Here is a 22,190-nt window from a genome sequence, read left to right as displayed (position 1 = left end):
CCACCATATTGGAAAATCTAAAAGAAACTGATAATTTTCTGGATAGGTACTACCTACCAAAGTTAAATAAAGACCAGATAAGCAATTTAAACAGACCTATCACCCTAGTGAAATTGAAGCAGCAATTAAAAGTCTCCCAACAAAAAAATCCCAGGGCCAGATGGTTTAAGTGCAGAATTCTATCATGTTCAAAGAAGAATTAATGCTGTTGTTCCTCAAGTTATTCCACAAAATAAAAACAGAAGGAATATTACCCAATTTGTTTTATGAGGCCGCAGTTTTCCCTGATATTCAACCACATAAAGACCCAACAAAAAAAAGAGAATTACAGACCAATTTTCCTTATGTACATAGATGCAAATTTCTCAATAAAATATTTGCAAGCTGAAACCAAGAATGCATCAAAAAGAGCATCCACTATGATCAAGTAGGCTGCATCTCAGAAACGCAGGGATGGTTCAACATATGTAAATCAACAAATATAATCCATCATATAAGCAGACTAAAAGACAAAAACCACATTACTATCTTGTTAGATGAAGAAAAAGTCTTCAATAAAATGTAACACCCTTTCATGATAAAGGTCCTAAAGAAACTAGCGATACAAGGGACATATCTCAACATAGTAAAGGTGACTTACAGCAAACCCACAACCACCATGAACCTAAATGTAGAGAAACTCAAAGCATTTCCTTGAACATCAGGAAAAAGACAATGTTTCCTACTCTGTCCCTATCTATTCAATATAGTACTTGAAGTGTTAGCTAGACCAGTAAGACAACTGAAGGAGATCAAGGCATACAAGCCAGAAGGAAAGAAGTCAAAGCTTCTTTATTTGCAGATGATATGATACTGTACATAAGTAACACTAAAAACTCCACCAGGAGTCTCCAAAAGCTAATAAACACTTTCATCAAAGTAGCTAAAAGATACAAAGTTAATACACACACAAAAAAATCCATAGTCCTCCTATATACAAATGACAGGCAGACAGAAATAAATCAGGGAAACAATACCTTTCACAATAGCCTCAAAAAATATCTTGAGGTAACTCTAACCAAGCATGTGAAAGACTTTTTTTAAAGAAATTTTTTTTTATTCATTTTACATACCAACCACAGATCTTCTTCTTGTACAAGGAAAGACTTTTACAATAAAACTAAGGCACTAAAGAAAGAAACTGGAGAAGCTATCAGAAGATGAAAGATCTTCCATGCTCATGACCAATAGGATAGTAAAATGATCATCCCACTGAAAGTAATCAGCAAATTCAATGCAATCTCCATCACACTTCTAACATAGTTCTTCACAGATGTTGAAAGGGACAATTCTCAACTTCATATGCAAGAACGGAAAAAGAAAAACCCAGCATAGCTAAACCAATCCTGAATAACAAAAATGTTGCTGGAGGTATCACCATCCCTGATTTTAATTTGTACTACATAGCTATAGTGATAAAAACAGCATGGTAACTGCACATAAACAGAGACGCTGATCAATGGAATGGCATTGAAGACCCGAGGCAGAAGGCCACACACCTATGGACACTTGATTTTTAATACAGAGACCAGAAATACATACTGGAAAAAAAGACAACATCTTCAACAAATGGTGCTAATCAAAATGGATGACTGCACATAGATCAATCTAAATAGATCCATGGCTTGTCACCCTGCACTAAATCAACTTCAAATGGGTCAAAGGCCTCAATGTAAAACCAGATACACTCAACCTGACAGAAGAGAAAATGGAATATATCCTTGAATTCACTGGCACAGAAAAGGACTTTCTGAACAGAATGCCATCAGTGCAGCGGCTAAGATCAACCATTAATAAATGAGACCTCACAAAACTGAAGAGCTTCTTCTGTATGGCAAAGGACGCCGTCACTGAAACAAAGCAGCAGGTTACAGAAGGGGAAAATGATTTTTACCAACTACACATCTGTTAGAGGGGTTAATCTCTAAAATATTTAAATGACTCAAAAACCTGGATATCAGGAAAAAAACTCAAAGGAGGAAACAGAATAGATGTCTGTCAGTGGATGAATGGCAAAAAAGGAGAAGTAGAAAGAAAAAAAGAAAGTGATACATTTATACAATGGAATATCACTCCGTTGTTAAAAATGAAATTTGCAGACAAATGAATGGAGCTAGAAAAAAAAAAAAACATCAAGTGAGGTAACCCAGACTCAAAAAGACAACTATAGTATCTATTTGCTTATCTGTGAATGTTAAGTCTTTGACAAACAGGCTACAATTCATTTAACCACAGAAATTAAGTTTAGAATAAGGGACTAAGGAAAGGGTTGAATTACCCTAAGAAGGGGAAATAGAATAGATAATTATGGATGGATGGATGGATGGATGGATGGATGGATGGATGGATGGATGGATGGGAAGGGAGCTCCTGGAATGGGAGTATGAAATGGGAAAGGAGCAAAAAGTAGGTTGAGGGAGAGAATATAGAGAGGAATAGCAAACACAAGAGTACTCAGAATACCTTGTATGAAAAAAATCTATTTTCAATAAAAACCTAGTTCTAGTTGCCAAGTAAAGGATAAGCAGTCATGGGCAGTCTCAGGTGACTTCTTTAAATTTTATCCAAGGATAGAACTGGGAATTGACAACCTATGTGGGAGCCTATGCTTAAAGGAAACAGATTCTCTCTTTCCTGGGAACCATTGCCCACTTGCAATTTTTCAGCCACTTAGGTGAGACCATGTGGAACATTGCCCATCTATGTTGGTATGTTAATTAGTGTGTCCCTATGATGGTTTTGTGCAGGAAGCTTTAGCACTGAGAGCTTATATGTATATGTTCCTGTCATGTCCTAGTGGACACTATCTAGCCTCTGGCTCTTACAATCTTTTTTAGTGTGGGGTTGCATTGCAGGTGTATCAGTTAGTGTTGGGGACTCCACAGTCACCGAGCCTCTGCATTTTAACCGGTTGTGTTTCTTTGTAATAATCTCCATCTGGACACTTGTACATGCAAACAATGCTAAATGGATTCGGTAGCTTGTATGTGCGTGTATGCAAGTGCATGTATGTGTGTGCACATGTGTTTGTGTGTGTGTGTGTGTGTGTGTGTGTGTGTGCGCGTGTCTACATCTAACAATAATAATTCTAGATGAGATCATAGATTTGACAAAGCAAGGAGGACAAAAGAGGTGGAAGCGTTGGGTTGGGAGTGACATAGATGATGTTCATTTACAAAGCTCTCAAAAAAAAAAGCCCCACAAACTTGTTTTTATAAGATGGTGTGATTTAAAAGATCGAACTTTTAGGTCTGCTTTATTGTCAACCTAACTAAGACAAGACAGTTTCTTCTCAGAGTCCTAATTCCATCATACCATCAAACCTTAGGAGCTACCCACTCTACCACTTTTAGTGGATGTTTCCAAGAGTGAAGTCAGTCGAGAGGTTATTTTATACACCAAAAGCTCTCTATAAATGATGGCCCCATTACAGTCATTTAGCACTCTAGTAGTAAGATTCATAACTCTTTATTTCATGGGAAATATTAACAGAAAAAAAAACACAGCAGGTCTTTTCATTGAGATACTTGGCTTGTTTGTTTGGATATGGAGTTCATCTTGGCAAACAACCAACAGTGGAAAAGTAGGGCACTGGAAACCAAGTTAATGACAAACAAAATGCCCAAACTTAGGGTGGCCTCACTGAAGATGAGAACTTTAGAAAGCATTTGTAATGTTTTAACTTGGTAAGAAGTTGGGCATAGTACAGTGGTGCACACCTATAATCTCAGCACCAGTAGACAAAGACAAGAAGATTGTGAGTTCAAGACTGCCTTGGCCAAAATAACCTGGCCTTATCACAAACAGAGCAACAAGAGAGCATAGTTTCTTATCTCAATTTCATTTCATTAAATCTTTGAATTTAATTTGATGTGGTTTTCTAATACTACAAGACTTTAATTCAGTTTGACCTAAGGCAGCCTTATATATATATATCCTAGCCTGTGTTATGAGTACACTTCTCTGGCTGACTTCATCCTGGATTCTGGACTCCTACAGATTCAGGCTTTGTTGCTGACTCTTATCCACAGCATTCTTTTTCCTCCGCTTCTGCCCTCATCTCCCATGTTTTGGGCACTTTAAAGAATTTACAGTGCTGAATTTTTGATTAATTTGAAGATTCAAATCCATAGCATGTGGTAATATTGTGTTCCTCAATATATTGTGCACCTTAATAAACTTATCTGGGGTCAGAGAACAGAAAGCATCTAGATAGACATAGAGGCCAGATAATGGTGGCACACACACCTTAAATCCTAGCATTCTGAAGGCAGAGATCCATCCGGATCTCTGTGAGTTCAAAGCCACACTGGAAACAGCCAGGCATGGTGCCACATGCCTTTAATCCAAGGAAGTGATGGCAGAAAGCAGAAAGGTACATAAGGAAACCAGAAGTAGAGCCTGGTTAAGCTTTTAGGCTTTTAGCAGCAGTTCAGCTGAGATCCGTTTGGATGAGGACTCAGATGCTTCCAGTCTGAGGAAACAAGATCAGCTGAGGAATTGGTGAGGTGAGGTGGCTGTGACTTTTTCTGCTTCTGTGATCTTCCAGCATTCACCCCAATATCTGGCTCCCGCTTTGTTTTTATTAATAAGACCTTCTAACAATTCATGCTACAACAGCAGGGGATTATGAGATCAGGATTACATGGTGAGTTTGAGATTGATCTGGGCTAATTAGTGAGAAAAGAAAAGAATATATAAAACTAGATAATACAAAATTCAATTAGAAATTTCTAATAATTTATAAAAAATTAAAGTCGGATGATAACAATGTGCAAGTACTATCCTAAATCATTTATCTTTATGAATTTAATAAAGCTTCATAAAATAGCAGTGGGGTGGGACTGCAAGATGGCTCAGTGAGGCAATCCACTTGCCACTAAGCTTGAGGATTTGAGTTCAACCCCTAGGACCCACAAGGTAGAAGCAGAGAACTGAATCTTTTTCAATGTCCTCTGGCCTCTACACACACAGGCCATGCCATGCAAGAGTCTGCATATGTACACACAATAAATACAATAACGTTATTATTTTTAAAGCAGTTATGTAACTACCTCTATTCCCATTTTTCCAGTGGAGAAATGGAGGATTGCAAAGGTAATCTTCCAAAGTCAAACATCTGGGAAGTAGAAGGATTTGTATTCACTCACAGCACCCTACTTCTAAAGCCTCTTCTCTTACCTGTGATAAAAGATTGTGCCATTTTGTCTGTCTGTTTATTTATTTGTTTGTTTGTTTTGAGACAGAGTCTCTCCGTGTAGCCCTGGCTTTCCTGGAATTTGCTCTGCAGACCAGGCTGGCCTAGAACTCAGAGATCCATCTTCCTCTGTCTCTTGTATGCTGGGATTAAAGGTGTGTTGCACCCATTACTCAGCCCCATCATATCCAAATTTCAAGCTTGGATTTTCGACTTTGGTTCTCTTATTTTTACAATCTTTTGTCCATAAAATATATTAAATGTTATGGATGAATGGGTATATTTTAACTCGGCAGAAGAGGAAAAAAAATAATCTCAGAAGACTTTGAATGCCTTCTTTCCTGAACCCAGAAACAGAGACCCAAGTAGCTTTCTTCCAGGTATTATGGTATGGCTCACATTTTATTTCAAGTAGAAAAACTATAGTCAGTTTTATTCTGGGTACATCAGGTCTGATGCAAAAATTATCTTTGTTCCTTAACATATGTCACACTTAAAAGAAAATCCAATCCAATTCACCACCTTTATTGACTGTCAGATATCTCAATTAATAAATATTAATCATGTGGGTGGGAGGGAGAAGGGTAACTAAAGTAAAGCTGCTCAAATATATAGCAGCAATTAAATGCACAGTGCTGAAGATACAAAGGCTTGGAATGGAACCATTCTGTTCTAGAGGAGTATAAATCAGTGAAGCCATCACGATGAGGCATACAACAACATGGATCTGTGGAGTCCTTGACAGTCTGTTCCCACACTTGAGTTCAAATTTTAATATGGATTAAATTATTTAAATTTAAATGTACTGCTGCTTCTGTGTCTGTAAGAAAGCACCCTTCAACCCTACATGGCTTTATCAGACTGATGGATAAACGTTAAATTTTATTTACTTATCCATTTATAAGATAACCATGCACAGAGAGGTCAGAGAACAACCTGTCAGAGGCACCCACCAGAGCACACACAAGAGGTCAGAAAACAACCACGTGGGGCTTAGGCATCTACCTCAGTTCTGTAGCCTTGTGGTAAGTCTTCCCTGCTGCACCATCTCCGAATGCCACAACACTCTCAGTTCCTGTTTTGCTTCTGAACTTTGCTCTTGCCTTTAGCTGGGGATGTGGCACACTGGCTTTTAGCTTGGTTGTCTATAATTCAGACATCAGACACTCCTATGACACAATCCAGTGTCACTGTCACATAAGCCAACTACAAGCTGGAAGACAGCAGGTCTGTATCCATAAATCATTGAAAAAAAGTATCCAAGCATATGCCAGGAAGTGGAGTGATGCTTGTAGTTTTGTGAAAACTTCCAAGCAAATCAGTCTCACCATTTCTGAAAGCATGAGCCTTCTTCTGAAGACTCAAATAAAAGCTTGACCTACACACAGACCTCCCAGAATAAAGGAGATGTAAAATGAAATCTATCTTTGAAGATCTGCAGTTCTGTTCTAGCACAAACAGTTGCCTATTGGAATAAATAACGAATGCCTTAGAGAATTATGCTCCCGATATTTTTTTTACAATATTGGGATAATAAAAGCAGTTTATTCCTAAAGTTCATGGTCTTTGAAACTCTACCATGAGTCACATGTGAAAATATCCTTTAAAAGTAGAAAGTTTCATAAAAGTTGAAAGTTTACTCATAGCACATGCTGCTGGTGATGAGTATATGATAAATAACCTTTAATGCTTTGGCTTGAGCAATGGCTCATTATCTACCCATTCACAAAGTTGACTGATGGATTTTCCACTGCATCCCTCTGGTAAGTTCCAGGATTACTGGTTGCCCATTATGTTCATGTGAATGTTTCCATTCCATGGGTATTCCAGCCAATACCCTAGATATAAATGCAGTTTCCATAAACTGCATTTATATCAACGGTATTGATTTCAAGGAGACCGAAGTTTTAAATAGTCCAATTAGCCAATGTTTAGGAAAGTCATGTGACATTTAATTCAACATTTCCAAATTCTGACTGTATGATCAATGGTTATGTGAAAACCGTTCAGAAGAGAGTGGTATACACAGCGTCTACAGAGCGAGATCCAGGACAGGCACCAAAACTACACAGAGAAACCCTGTCTTGAAAAACCAAAAATGAAAAAAGAGAAAGAGAAAGAGAGATGCCATCATCTCTACAACACAGCTCAGAGCATGCAGAGGGCTTGCTTCTTCCCCGTGGTTGTTGCAGACTCCGGTGCCTTCACTGACACCCATTGCCAAAATGATTGTAATAGCCTCAGCCTGGAGCCCTTTTGATTTGTCTCAAGGAATAACAATTAATCAAAAGCAATCAAGGGTGCAGTCATTGGTATTGAGTTGGGTACTACCAACTCCTGTGAGGAAGTTATGGAGAGCAGATAAACCAAGGTCCTGAGTAAAGCTGGAGGTGCCTGAACAACCCTTTCTGTTGCTGCCTTACAGCAAACAGAGAGGAACTTGTTGCATGCCAGCAATGAGGTAGGGCTGTCACTAACCCAAACAGTACATGGTGCGTTACCAAGCATTTCTTTGACCTTGGCTATAATGACCGTGAAATCTAGAAAGACACAGTGAACATTTTTTTTTTAATTGCTCATGACCCCAGTGGTAATGCCTTAGTTGAGACTCATGAAAAATTCTGTTCTCTGAGTCACATTGGAACATTTATGTGGATGAGGATGAAAGAGACTGCAGAAAAGCATGTGGGTCGCACAGCAAACTGATATGACCATAGTCCCTGCTTATTTCAGTGACCCAAAGACACAAGCCACTAAGGATGCTGGCCAAGTATCTGGATTAAATCTGCTTTAAGTGATAAGTGAACCCACAACTGTTGTTCTGGTCTATTTTTTAGATCAGTTGTTCTCAACCTTCCTAATGCTGTGACCCTTTAAGACCCTTTAAGACCCTTTAAGACAGTTTCTCATGTTGTGGTGACCCCCAACCATAAAATTATTTCTTTGCTACTTCATAACTGTAATGCATAACTGTAATGTAACTGCTATGAATTGTAAGGCAAATATCTGATATGCAGCATATCTGATAGGTGACCCCTGTGGGGGTCATGACCCACAAGTTGAGAACCACTGTTCTAGATGAATCTAAAGATAATGTTGTTGCTGGGCAGTGGTGGCCCACGCCTTTAGTCCCAGCACCCAGGAGGCAGAGGCAGGAGGATGTCTGAGTTTGAGGCCAGCCTGGGCTACAGTGTGAGTTCTAGGAAAGGTGCAAAGCTACACAGAGAAACCCTGTCTCGAAAAATCAAAAAGGAGGAGGAGGAGGAGGAGGAGGAGGAGGAGGAGGAGGAGGAGGAGGAGGAGGAGAAGAAGAAGAAGAAGAAGAAGAAGAAGAAGAAGAAGAAGAAGAAGAAGAAGAAGAAAGATAAAGTTGTTGCTATGCATGATTTCACTGGTAGAACTTTTGACATTTGTACCCTGGAATTTCAGAAAGCAGTGTTGGAGGTGCCATCTGCCTAGGAGACACCTGCTTTGGAGATGATGACTTTGACAGGGACTAGTTATGATGTATTTGTAAAGGCATCCTAGAGAGAGAGATGGATGTGTTGATTTGATTCAGATAGTGAGGGAAGCTTCTGATAAAGCTAAGTAAGAACTTTCCACATCAGTGCAGACTGACATCAACCTTCCATGCTGTACAATGGGTGCTCTGGACAAAAGGGTCTGAATATGAAGCCGCCTCAAACTCAGTTTGAAGGCATTACTACATATATAACCAAGAGAACTATCGTCCCATACCAGAAAGCTGTATAAGATGCAGTAGTCAGCAAGAATGATCTAGGAGAGTGATCCTTGTTGGTGGCATGGCCCAGAGGCTAAAGGTTCTGCAGGCTCTGCAAGATCTTTTTTGGCTGAGCCCCAAGTAAAGTTGCTAATCCTGGTGAGGTCAGAGTACATTGGCTGTCAAAGATGTGCTACACCTAGATGTTACTCTTGTCTCTGGGTATTGAGTCTCTGGAAAGTGTCTTTGCTAAATTTTTTAATAGGAACGCCACTACTCTAATAAAAAAGAGGCATGTGTTTCCTACAGTTTATACTGGACAGACTCAAGTAGAGATTAAAGTATATCCAGATAAGAGAGAGAGAGAGAGATACTAGGAAACAACAAACTTTTTGGACAGTTTACTTTGATGAGAATTCTCTAGGCCCTTGTGGAGTCTGAAATTAATTTTACATTAGTGGCAATGTGATTGTACACATTTCTGTCAAATGTAATGCGTAGGGTGTGATTATCTGACTGATTGCTTAATCCAGCGAAAGACTGGAATGCAAAGATGATATTGAAAATATAGTTAAAATGCAGAGAATTGTGCCGAGAAAGGCTGGGGAAAGAAAGAAAGAGTTAAAACAGTTACTGCAGTTGAAGAAATTATGTATTACATAGAAACCAGGGTGAAGAACTCAAGGACTGATTGCCTGCTGATGAGTGCAAAAAGCTGAGACTCCCAAGAAGGGAGGGCTCCTTCTCTTCTTGACAGTGAAAGAGGGAACACAAAGGTAGGCATCGCCTTCCCTTCAGTATTGTGCTTTTCAAATGGCGCATGCAAAGATGGCGTCTGAGAAGAACGCTCTGGAGGTTCTGGCATTGGGGAACGGAAGGAGGACCAAAGGAGGAGAAACAGTAAGGGCAGCAGCGCATTAGCGGAAGCAGCGATAGCAGAAGCTGAAAGGAGCAGGAGCCTGAAGGACAACATACGCTGAGGCTTGGAGTGAAGACGCTTCCTAATCAGAAAGGGGCAAACTTTGGTCTTTTTACTGTGTTTCTGCAGTATTCTCTGTATTATTTCCATAATATGTAAATGTAGTGTCAATTAGATAACTCATTTAGTGGTCAGTAAATCCAGCAGGAGCAAGTTCACAATATTGTATTTTTGGTCTGTTATATCTCATATAAAGGGAGTTTGAAGTAGGTGGAACTGTTTAACAATTATAAAATGGCTAAAAATTTATAAAAACATCACTATAAAAATATACCATTGGTTTGTACTGAAATGGCCATATTTTCAAAGGGGGTTATGAAACTCATTTTAAATGTAATGAAGATATTCTACCTTGAAATATGAATTAATCAACCCTATCAGATATTTGCTGGCCAAGAGTACTGCTATGAAGAATGACCTAGGCATACATGGAACTGGTCCTTCAACTGAACTTGAAAACCTAGCCATCTACCTGTGCCTTGTTTATAAGTGGAGAAGCCAGATAAATAAAAAGTGGCTATGTTGGGAATAGCTTTTAAAATGAAATAACGTGGCAATGAAGTCTCTCACAATCTTAAGGCATATTTTTCTAGGTTTCCCCTTGGTTGGCCTGTGTCTGTCACAAGTAGCCTTGATGAATAATGAATACTTTTTTCATCCATTCTGGATTTGAAAATAAAATAAAGTAAATATATATGTGAGTGTGTGTATGAATGTATATATAATGTATATATTCATACACATATTAAAATGTATAGACAAAGTATTTGTATATGTAAAATATACAAATGCCTTTACAGGATAAATTTTATTTTCTTTGCAAGATGTGAATAATAACTTCATTACAAGCTTTGAATTAATCCTGGTTGATTATTTAAAACCACTCAGAATAATGTTTGACAGGGAGAAGAGTAACAGAGTTCAGTCATACATTACTGGCCATAAATCATAAATCACAGATTCCTATGAGCCACATATTAATATGAATAATCATCATATTTGAACTTAAGGAATAGAAGAGCAAAAAGGCATCAGGTGGCCGGTATTGACATGGAGCCTCTCAGTATGAATATAATTTTATCTCCTCTTGCGCTTCCTTGCCTAGGGAAACACCAGTTGATGTACATATGGCCTCAGCTCTGGGTCTGTTCTGAAGTTCAAAGAGTTGTATCAGTGAGGTTGCCACATCCAGCAAATGTGCGAAAAACTGAACTGCATCAACTCTCCTTGCTTGCAATGTTCCAAAGAGGAGCTGTAAAAGGAAGCCAGAAAATAAAAGAGAGTGGACAAAATAGAGAGAGGCCAGAAAATGTTTTCATTTCTGTAATTATTGGTTTATATAGATTAATCCTTTAGTTAGTTCATGATTATTTTAGGAGAAAAGATAGAAGGAAAGTATCATAAGAAGCAGACAGCCGAATCTATAGCCATTGGTAAAGTGAAATTAACAAATTATCTGCATGTAAACAGCTGCTGTCCCACAGCTGCTTTTGCAAGCTGCGGTTCTTCATTTGTTGAAGAACCACGCGATGGCTTGTCTGGAGCTGGCCTCTGTGCCAAGCACACTGAACCAGACCAAGATTAAACTGTAAACTCGGCCTCATTAGCATCCTGCGCTCACCCATTTGCCAAAACGTGATTACGTAAAAGTTTCAATGAATTTTGAATTTACAGAAGAAAAGAGTCATTCATCTGGAAATCACCCTGACAATGTGAGGAACCACAAAAGGCTGTGATAACAAGGTCAGTGGAAGCTACACACCAGCACCTCCCATCTTGTCAGGTTTCACTCTGAAGGGTGAGGCGTCAGTTAAAACTGTGAACATTTTTAAATTCGGAATAGCATAAAGGTGAAACTGATACTTGATTATCTGGGAAAATCCTGGAAATATAATCTTTGTAATTATCTCCACGCTGGCTGACTTCCTACAACAATGTCAGCATGCGCAAGTCCTGACCATTTATTTTTTGCGTTTTGTGAGCTAATACGTTGCTTAGATCCAGACTGACCAAGGGCTGAAAATCTCAAGTGTGTCACCCTATAGCTGTGTTTTGAGTACACCCTTTAATCTATCTTGCCTTGAGTATATTAGTGGGTTTAGTGACAGCTACTTTGTAGGCTTACTGTAAAACTTGAAGATGCTATTGGTAACATCATGGATACCTATCCTAGTTTCCTGTTTTTCCATTCATCTGCTCAAATTGGACAAAACACCTAGCAACTCACAAACTCTATAGGCATGCTACTGCCTCAGGACCATTGCTTTAGGTATTTTCTACAGAAAAAAAGTTATTCCCTATAAATTCCATAGTTCTCTATCTCATTTTTGTTTTTCCCTGCTGACGTTACGTGAGTACATATTTTCTTTATTTACTTAGTTTTTTTTTGTCTACCTTAATAAAGAAAATATAAATCTCATAATTTTAGAGATTGAGAACCTTTTATTTATTACCTTTGAAAATGTAGAACGAAGTTAGATGTATAGATTTTTGGCCTCGGTATCTGTTTAACCTGTAAATCAGTAAACTTAGTGTGAGACCAAAATGAGCCATCTTAGAAATAAGACCAAAATGTTTTCACCCTAAAATTAAGGCCTAAGATTTCTCCTTTTGGGAATAGGCCATTAGTTACTGAAACCAGTCAGTTCAGATTCCAGAAACCAGGAAGTGTAAAAAAAAGTACAGAGTCACAAGGTAGTCAGGAGGTAATGGCTGCCGGACTATGGAATGTCCTCTCCCTGGCCCCCTAGGCAACTGCTTGACCATAGAATGTCCCAACCTTAGTTTCCATAATGACTGTGTAATCACCAGATGCCCCCATCTGGGGGCAGCCAATGAGAAATGGTGGCAGGCAACCACTCCCTTAGAAGTAATTTCTAGAAGTCCATAGAAGCGAGCCAATCAGAATTGTACCTGTACTAGCACCCCTAAATGATGTAACCTTGTGACTTTTCCCTTTAAAAGCTAAGCTTGCAGATAGGTGGACGCTTCCTCCAGCCTCCACTGCGTTGGATGTATTGGACGATGTCCCTGCCTAGGCTTGTATTGCTTTTGGATATCCAGGATTAAACCTTGCTTTTGCATTCTGGCATGCTCGTCTTTGGTGGTCTCTCTGGGGGTCACGATCTGGGCACAACATTTGGGGGCTCTCCAGGATCCCCAGAGACCCCCCGGCCGGGACACCTAAGAGCTCCGGAGGTCCATCTGCACCGATCGGTAAGAGTGCTCCATTTTCTTGTCTTTGCTTTCCTTTTACTTTCATTTTCTTATCCGAAGCCGGCGATTGAATCTGACAGGCTCACCTTGGCGGACGCAACTGTAAGGTGACCCTGGAGGAGTTGGAAGACATTCCAACCCCTCATCAGGACGCGGGGGTCCTCACAGGTCCCCCGTCATAGGACACCCGAGAGGGGTCTGTCTGTTAGGATGCCCGTGAGGGGTCCATCTGTTTGGACACCTGTGAGGGATCCGTCTGGGGATCGGGAGACTCTGTTGAATTGTCCCTGTCCCATCCGTAGGTCTTTGGCATTATCGGGGCTCCCTCTCTGGACTCTCGTCTGCCTGGACCATCTGTAGGGCCCTTGTTCTTCCTTTTTGTCTGCCTATCTTGTTCGTCAGTGTTATTTGTTATACCTTCATGAATGTATAAATGTGTGAGAACTGTGGCCACATGTGTGAGTGTTTTATGCCTGAGCTTGTGTATGCATTGGGACTTGTGGGCCGGATTGCCAGCCGAAGGGATGGAGACCCCTTCGGTGGTTGAACTGGCACAGACTAACCTAACATTGCTTCCTTGCTCTCTCTGACCAGAGCACAGGCAGCAGGCAGCAGAAAACTTGCAATGAGTCCGGCAGGCAGCGGCTGCACAGCTGCTACTTCGGGGACCCAGGGCACCGCTGAGAGGGCTAGGCGGCCTGTGAGCATCACGGGGCCTAGATGCAACGGGTTCGGGCCCCAGCTCGCTCAAAAAGCTGTGGAGTAGAGGCTTGGCTGCATGGGAACTAGGCATGGCTTTGTGCTAGAGCCGGCTGTGAGCACTGTGGAGCCCAGATACGGTCGGCAGGTTCTGGCTGGGTTCCTGTGTGGACATGGGGCAGAGCTGGCAGGAGCCAGCAGGAGCCTCAAGGAGCTCAGTGTGGGGGCTGGTGGAGAACTAACTGCCCCTCCAGGGTCACAGCTGAGGAGTGGCCTGCAGGTCTGTGGGCCCAGCCAGGGCATGGAGTCACTTTCAGTCTGCTGTTCTTGTGTACTTGAGGGTCTGAGGTTAACAGCAATCTTTTGTCTCCATGGTGCATGCCTTCCCCATTCTCTTCCATGCTGTTGGGTGGGGCTCCCAAGACCTGCCCTGGGGCTAAAACCTGATCAAGATCTGGCTCCAAGAATGGAATGTCACCAACAGTTTGTCTGTGGTACAGTGCTCATGCAAATTGAGAGTTATTCTTGTTATGGTATATGCATGTATTTCTGTTGTTGTTTAAAATATTGTAACTTTACAATATAATCTAGAGTACTGAGGGAAATCACAAGAAAGACTTTGGTAAGAGTTTCTGTTTTGAAGGAAAAGAAAAGGTGGAATTTGTCTAGAGTAAATGTCTGAGGGATCAAAGTTATGGACTGAAGGCACATGGAAGGTTGTAGAAAGTCAGAGAGGATGTGATGTAAACTGTTAAGGTTTCTTATACCTGCAAATACTGAATTTAAAAGTTGATTCCGGTTGGTTTTCATCTTAAGAATGGCTAATGATTCTGCAAACTGCTTATGTGTGTATGTATACAGGCATGTGACTTGAAAATGTAAGCAAGCTTTAACTGTATGTATGTATGTGTGTAACTTGGATCCAACTGTGTGTATGTGTGCAAGTAATTATTGTTTAGAAATACGAGCTTTAAACAGCAACCATGTGGCTCCCTCCATCTTGGCTGGTGATCTCATGGGCAGCCATGTGGCTGGCAGCCATTTTTTACTAAGGTTATAAAGATCTACTCGGGTTAACACCTAATACTTATGTCTTTACCAAGTGTTCAACAGCAAGTTTCTATAGAATTTAAATAGATGGCAACATATGTTTATTTGATTAATATTAAAGCTGCACATCAATGCTTTTATTCACAGGAATATACCTTGCTCTGGCAGCCAAACTTTGCAACATAAAGGAATCATAGGAAACAGCTAAGGTTTGCAAACGTATGGCAGGACTAGAGTTCCAAAAAGAGTCTAGTTGCAGTGGTAGAACACATTTGAGAGATCTCAGTCTTTTAAGAACAGTTTTTATAGTTAAAAACCAATGGCTTAAAAAAATGTTTCTTCTTACCCAAGGTACGTTCAGGCTTAAGAATGTTGTATAATGATATTTTGTTTTGGTTTCTTTACTGAACCTGTATTTAATGATGCTAGAGGACCTTCAACATAAAAGCATTGTTTTTAGGCTACTTTTGTAGACTGTTAGAGAACATAAATAGTCAGTCATAAGTAATCAAGTTTTTTTAATTGTAGTCAGGTTAAGTAAGTACTGATGTAAGTTTACTCATTTACTCAGTCTCTTGCATATGTTTTTAGGGTTGAGCTTGAAACAAGTATTTAGAAACAAAGTTTGTCTATTCAGATATACCTGGACAGCCCTCATACTTCAAAGATCTGCAGAATATGGCATTTAAATGTTGATCTAAAAGCTTACTATAACAGACAGGCTTCCAGATCCTAGCAGTGACCCAAGGTCTCCAAAGAAGATTACGTATGAGGCACCACAAAGTCTCTGCCTGAAATATGACAACGCTGACCAAGGGCAAGATGCCCCAGTGAAACGCCTGCCGCCAGGACCCAGCTCAGACTGTGGATGAGCAGTAGGACACTGGAATTGATTGCACCCTTTTGCCTGATCAAGGTCAGTCTTCCATGTGCCTATTCCACAGGAAAAATACTCTGCCTTATGGACCTGATGGCGGAAGAAGATTTATGCTGGTCTGACTGGTGCCTCCAACGCTATGGAGACCTGGGTAGGGATTGGTCCCTGTAATTTATAGGATTGGAAGCTTCTTGGTCTGCACTCAGATATAGTTTTATCCTATCCAGATTTCTGATAGTACTGATGGCTAGGCTAGCTCTAACTTTGTCAGCATGGCAGTATCAACCAGATTCTTCTGCAAGGCTATAGCTAGCTTGTTAGCTCACTTTTATATAAAAGTTTAAGTAAGCCATAAAGGTTCAGATATGAGTCCAAAATGAGATTAAGTTTCAGATTACTCTCCTGTTCTATGGTTCAGAGCTTAACATTTAGGAGTCCTGATGAGCTGGTAGAGCAATGACTACTTACTGTTCAGTCACAAGCTCAATATTTTGGATTTGTTTTAGATGTCATATTTAAATGTAACTTGTTGGGACTCAAAGGTATGAGTCCACTTCTGCTGTTTTACAAGATACCCATTACCTGCTTTGTCTACAATATGGATTTCAGTACAGATTGGTAATACTAATGTATCTAAAACTTTTATGTCATTTTGTAAGTAGGCCTCAAAGGATCAAAAGAGCCATAAAAACCTAGACCCACTTCACAGAGGTCTAAAGGACCCCAGATAAGTATTCCTAAAGATGGTATTTTTCCTCTCTCCTGGTCTTGGGACTACTGTTTTTCCCATTACTAAGGGTATGGACCTAAGGGTTCCAAATAAGTTCATAAATTTTAACTTCTGTTCCTAGTTTAAATTTGTCTCAACAGATTTCTACTCAGCTGGCAGTCACCTCCAGGTTTCAGTCGCTGACTCCACTGCTCCAGAGGACCGTGAGCTCCAGACTTGCTAAAAGCTAACGTGGACCAGCCCAGCTAACATGGTTCTTCCCTGTCCCTATGGTGTCAGGCAGCTACATCTTCTGACAAATGCCCCCTTGCCCAGTCTTTGACTAGCTTTTCAGCCTTTTGGGGCCCCCTGACATCATCGCCCCAATGCCAGCTCGAAGCAGTTCCAGAAGAGAACGTCACCCATGTTCCCTGTTCAGAAAAGGTTGAAATGCTGGGTCAAAAGAAAACTCCCTGGCATAGAGACAAGATGGCTAACTATACATGGTCATTATTAGAGAGGGATACTTAGGAACTAACTGTCCAAAACCCATGATTGAGTTCCATTAGGCACATGAGAAGGGGGAAATGTGAGACCAAAATGAGCCATCTTAGAAATAAGACCAAAATGCTTTCACCCTAAAATTAAGGCCCAAGATTTCTCCTTTTGGGAATAGGCCATTAGTTACTGAAACCAGTCAGTTCAGATTCCAGAAACCAGGAAGTGTAAAAATACAGAGTCACAAGGTAGTCAGGAGGTAATGGCTGCCGGACTATGGAATGTCCTCTCCCTGGCCCCCTAGGCAACTGCTTGACCATAGAATGTCCCAACCTTAGTTTCCATAATGACTGTGTAATCACCAGATGCCCCCATCTGGGGGCAGCCAATGAGAAATGGTGGCAGGCAACCACTCCCTTAGAAGTAATTTCTAGAAGTCCATAGAAGCGAGCCAATCAGAATTGTACCTGTACTAGCACCCCTAAATGATGTAACCTTGTGACTTTTCCCTTTAAAAGCTAAGCTTGCAGATAGGTGGACGCTTCCTCCAGCCTCCACTGCGTTGGATGTATTGGACGATGTCCCTGCCTAGGCTTGTATTGCTTTTGGATATCCAGGATTAAACCTTGCTTTTGCATTCTGGCATGCTCGTCTTTGGTGGTCTCTCTGGGGGTCACGATCTGGGCACAACACTTAGAAGTGATTAGATGAAGTTTTGCTATCTAGCAACTCACTCATCTTGAAGCTGAGGACAAGCTACCTCAGTCCCATTACCCATAACCATGAACAAAACACTGATGATTCCTGCAGCATCCTACAGTCTTGCAGGTAAACAGAAACACATCAACACAAAAGTAATGAGTTTGCAGTTTAATATGTGACATAGAACAAAGTTGCAAAATGAAATGTAAGTATAGACAGGGATGCTAAATCTGATGCGAAGGAGCAACATTGTAAAGAGGGGAAGTCTCCTTGTTAAACTTGGATGCTATAAGAACATAAATGGTAATCACTGAAAATCACCAAAGGTGAAGCAAACAGGAAATTCTTGAGCAAAATCTTGTCTGTTTACAATGAGCACATGAAGAGAAACCAAAACGAATCCTGCACTGATGTGGGAAACAATGGGTCTCTCCTATGAAGTAAAAGTTACTGGGCAGTGGTGGCGCACGCCTTTAATCCCAGCACTCGGGAGGCAGAGGCAGGCGGATCTCTGTGAGTTCGAGGCCAACCTGGTCTCCAAAGCGAGTTCCAGGAAAGGCACAAAGCTACACAGAAACCCTGTCTCGAAAAACCAAAAAAAAAAAAAAAAAAAAAAAAAAGAAAAAAGAAAAAAAAAAGTTATTGTAAGCTGAGGACAAAATTACTTAGGAAGAAGCAAGGAACCCCTTCCCTACTTGCTCTGTTGGTAAGCACTGTGACAGACACTGCTGTGTGGCATCTGACTTGCAGCATCAATATCAAAGTTCTCAATCTTGCTGCATGTGTAGAATTTTAAAGAATAAGTAGCTATTCCATGGTGAGTTATATCAGGCTTCCTGGTCTTTTGAGAAAATTCAATTATTCCTTAATAATAGCATTAAGGTTGGATAAATCAGACCATATCCTGTCTTCATAGATCCTATTTATTCTTTAGGAAACTCTCTTTATGAGGACTTTATTCAAATTCAGTTATTTAATAATTGCTACCTTCCAGAAGAGTGAATGCTTCTTAAAATTCTTTTATGTCATTCATATAAGTCTAATAATGGTTTTCTCAAATTACATTCCAGTTATATGCACTGATCATGCTTTGAATATAAACTTAAAGAATTCACATTATTCTAGACATGACAGTTGCATAGAAAAGATTCCATTTTTCTCCAAAGCTGTAATAGACTGATGAAAAGGAGATACAAACTGCTATGTAATTGATGGTTGTTTTAATAAGGTAGACTCTTGAAAGCCTCACAGAGCAAGCTAATATCAAGGTCCAAACAGAGTTATTAGAATGTGCTCCCATTATTTAAGATAGCTGAAAAATAATGGGCCACAAGAGAGTCTCACACCAATGAGATTCTCACTTAATATGAGACAAAAACAAAATGAAAAGGCCCTACTTGAATTATTAAAATATACCTGATCCTATATATCTGAATACATTTTGTAAAATTCTGGAACAGATATAGAAACAATCAACAGAGTAGATTCACTGAAGGCCCAGCTAAGGGGAAATGACTTCCTACCTACCTAGGAACAGGAAGTGAGTGTACCCTGTGTGGAAGTCGGCTCTAATGTCCTTCATGGAGCATATCCTTAACTGCAAAGATGTAAAGAGATAGAGCACTAAGAATAAACAGCACTTGTCTGACAGCATTTTGAGGCATGACTTTACAAAAGTAATATAATCTGGAGCCAATAATAACTCCTTCCTCTTAAACTTAAGATAATAAATTTCAAAGTGTGAATAAAAACTAATATGATACTAGTTTCAATAAAAACTAATAAGATACTAATTACTAAGTTCTCCTGTATGTTTGTGATGTCCTTGTGTATTGTTACTGCATGGGAACAGCACACGCCAGTTGAGAATACAGACTCTAGAGACAGACCCTCAGCCAAAAGATCAAAAGTTCAAGGCTTGTCTTTACTACAAAGTGAGTTCAGGGCCACCCTGGAACTTAATGATACCTTTCTCAAATTAAACATTTGAGAAGGACAAGGAAATAATTCAGTGGAAGAGCACATGCTTAGCATTTAGAAGATGCTTATATTTGATCTTTAGCATCACACACAAAAAAGAAATTAGTGATAAATTCAGTTTATTGGAGGCATGGCGGTACATACCTGTAATCTCAGCACTTGGGAAGCTGAGGCAGGCTGTCCCAAGTTGGAGGCTAGCCTGAGCTACAGAGTGGGTTCAGATCCAAGCAAACCTGGGCTACTGATAGAAATTCCATTGCCCCCAAATAGTATAGACTAAATGTTCTGAATATAAAGTCAATATCGTTAATTTACAACAAATACAACACAAATGAAAGGACTCCTGTCTGTTTTAAATTTGAATAAAATAAGCTTCAAATTTACCTTCTTAAACTAAGAAAACATTTTTCTGAAGAATAAATTAAGTAATTAAAATATTTGCTTAGAGTCTATTGATAAAGAAAAGTGAAACAATGTTCTTGGGCATCTTCCTAGTTATGATTCTCCTTTAAATAGATACATGTATGACAGGTTCCATATCCGAGCCCTTAAAGAACACTCTAGGAAATTTAATAAATATTGCATCAAAAAGAGAAAAAGACAATGTTCTCTGCTACAAAATGCCCCCTAACGTGGCATCTTTTTCATGTTATGTCTCATTTCTGTCTCTGGCCTCCTGCTTGTGTCCATCAAGATAAGTAAGGCACCTTTCATTCACTTCCTATCAAGGGTCCCAGTCTAAGTTTGAAATGGGATGGATAACTTGAAATCACACCTCTTTAACAAATACATCTCTGAAGTTTTTTTCTCTGCGTGTTTTGTGATGGGTATTTTACTGTTCATTTGTTTGAAGTTTGATCTCAGTTTTTTGGATGTGTTTTCAGCTACCCAGCAAGAGTGCCTGCTCATGTCTTCAACTAATCTTTGCTGTTTGTTCAGCTGTAAACCACACCAGTAAGAACACATGGCACTGTCACAGCCACAGAAGGTGACCCAGATTACCCATCACTGCCTTAATGCTAGGGGTCTCACACAAAGGCAGCTGCTCTGCTCTTTGCTTTGCAGTATTGATATTCAGATGCAACAGACACAAATCACATGGCCCCTTTGACAAGCGCATACTCTCCCTGTCTTCATTTTGAATGTCTTCAATAGCTACTGTCCTTCATAAACACACAGCTGGGGCCATTCTCCCCTGACTCACCACACTGCCACATACCTAACAAGATTATTTCGAGGGGCAAAACACATCATTCTTGTTTATATTTGGGGAAGTTGGTGAAAATGATATCTTCATTCGTAAAACAGAAGCACACAACTATATGACTATTTCTCTAGTGGTGGGGGGAAGAGGGACAGTTTTCACCATTCTCCTTTGGGAAGTATTGAGACCATCCCTCTGATTATGAAAGCAACTGTAACAATTCAGAATTATTTAACTGTGAAAACAAATAGATAGCATATGAGAATAAGAGGCAACATAACTTATTAATAACATCATTTTAAGAAAGACCAACTTTATATAAAGTGCCGAAACTAATTCGTAAGTGTGCAAATACAACAAAATATTCTTTCTGCGTGGCCCTTTCATTCTGCTTCATGCTCACTATTCAAGAGATAAAACAATTTGAGAATACAACTACTCCTTGGTGTAAATCACAAAACCTGGACTAAAAGCGCTGACTTCAGTGCACTTGCTAACGATTTTTTATAAGAACACTTACACACCCTTTCTTGTAACTACACGCAAGAGAGCCAAGAAGCCAGGAAGAGAGGCAGAAGTTCAGTAAGTGGGAAGGGCTTACTTTTTATGCAGATGAGCAGTGAGGAACTGAGGTAGAAGATGAGAAGGTAGTCAGTTTTCTTGGGCTTCATGGTCTCAGACAGCACCCTCTGAAGTGCTGCTGATGCTGTCCCTGTCTGGCTCCGGCCTCTTCTCTGGCTCAGAGAGGAGCAGGTGCATCAGAGACTAGGGATGCCATCCCTGTCCCAAGCTTCCACAGCTCCTCCACAGACTTAGATTCAAAAAGCACTGGTGCTTCCTCCCATCTCACTGACACAGGAGGATGGGGTAATCAGTCAAACCTGGAGCAGATTTTTCCAGTCTGGACTGGATTCATGCCCCTTCGGGCATATCCTACCAGTTTTCTTGCGTTAATCCTCCTGGAAAGGATCCACTGTGGGATAGGGTCTTGCTCTTAATAGAGAAATTAATTTCTTGTCACAGTCTTAGCACATGGTTATTCTGATATGGCAACTTTTAAAGAAACACTCTAGAATTCTGTATAGTTACATTAGTTTCCAAAACCCAATTTATGGAAAAATAATTTTCTTCTGTTTCTAAACCCTACAATAACAGTTCAGTGGTGCTTTTGGTGTTGATAGGGTAGAAAAATTGTAAGAAAAAAATAAGCTATCACATAAAATGAGTAGAATTATAGAGACTTGGAGGTAGTTTTTCTATTACAAGTGTTTATACTCTGCTCTTGAAATTACATCCTCTGGGATTTCTTGAGTTATTTC

At 40.0% G+C, this 22,190-nt stretch overlaps 1 protein-coding gene across 1 annotated transcript in view; it reads right to left on the bottom strand.

The window, feature by feature from the left end:
- The window catches only part of Crb1 (crumbs cell polarity complex component 1), a 192,690-nt gene extending 170,996 nt beyond the window's left edge, over positions 1-21,694 (bottom strand). The window contains exon 1 of the mRNA XM_037211361.1: positions 21,473-21,694. Coding sequence (XP_037067256.1) covers positions 21,473-21,542 — 70 coding nt within the window. The 5' untranslated portion in view covers positions 21,543-21,694. The remainder of the gene's footprint in view (positions 1-21,472) is intronic.
- Between the last annotated feature and the right edge of the window lie 496 nt (positions 21,695-22,190).

The sequence above is a fragment of the Peromyscus leucopus genome, chromosome 15 (assembly GCF_004664715.2).
Source record: "Peromyscus leucopus breed LL Stock chromosome 15, UCI_PerLeu_2.1, whole genome shotgun sequence".
Classification (NCBI taxonomy): Eukaryota; Metazoa; Chordata; class Mammalia; order Rodentia; family Cricetidae; genus Peromyscus; species Peromyscus leucopus.
Note: the sequence above shows the minus strand (reverse complement) of the source record. Positions and strands in the feature narration are given on the sequence as shown.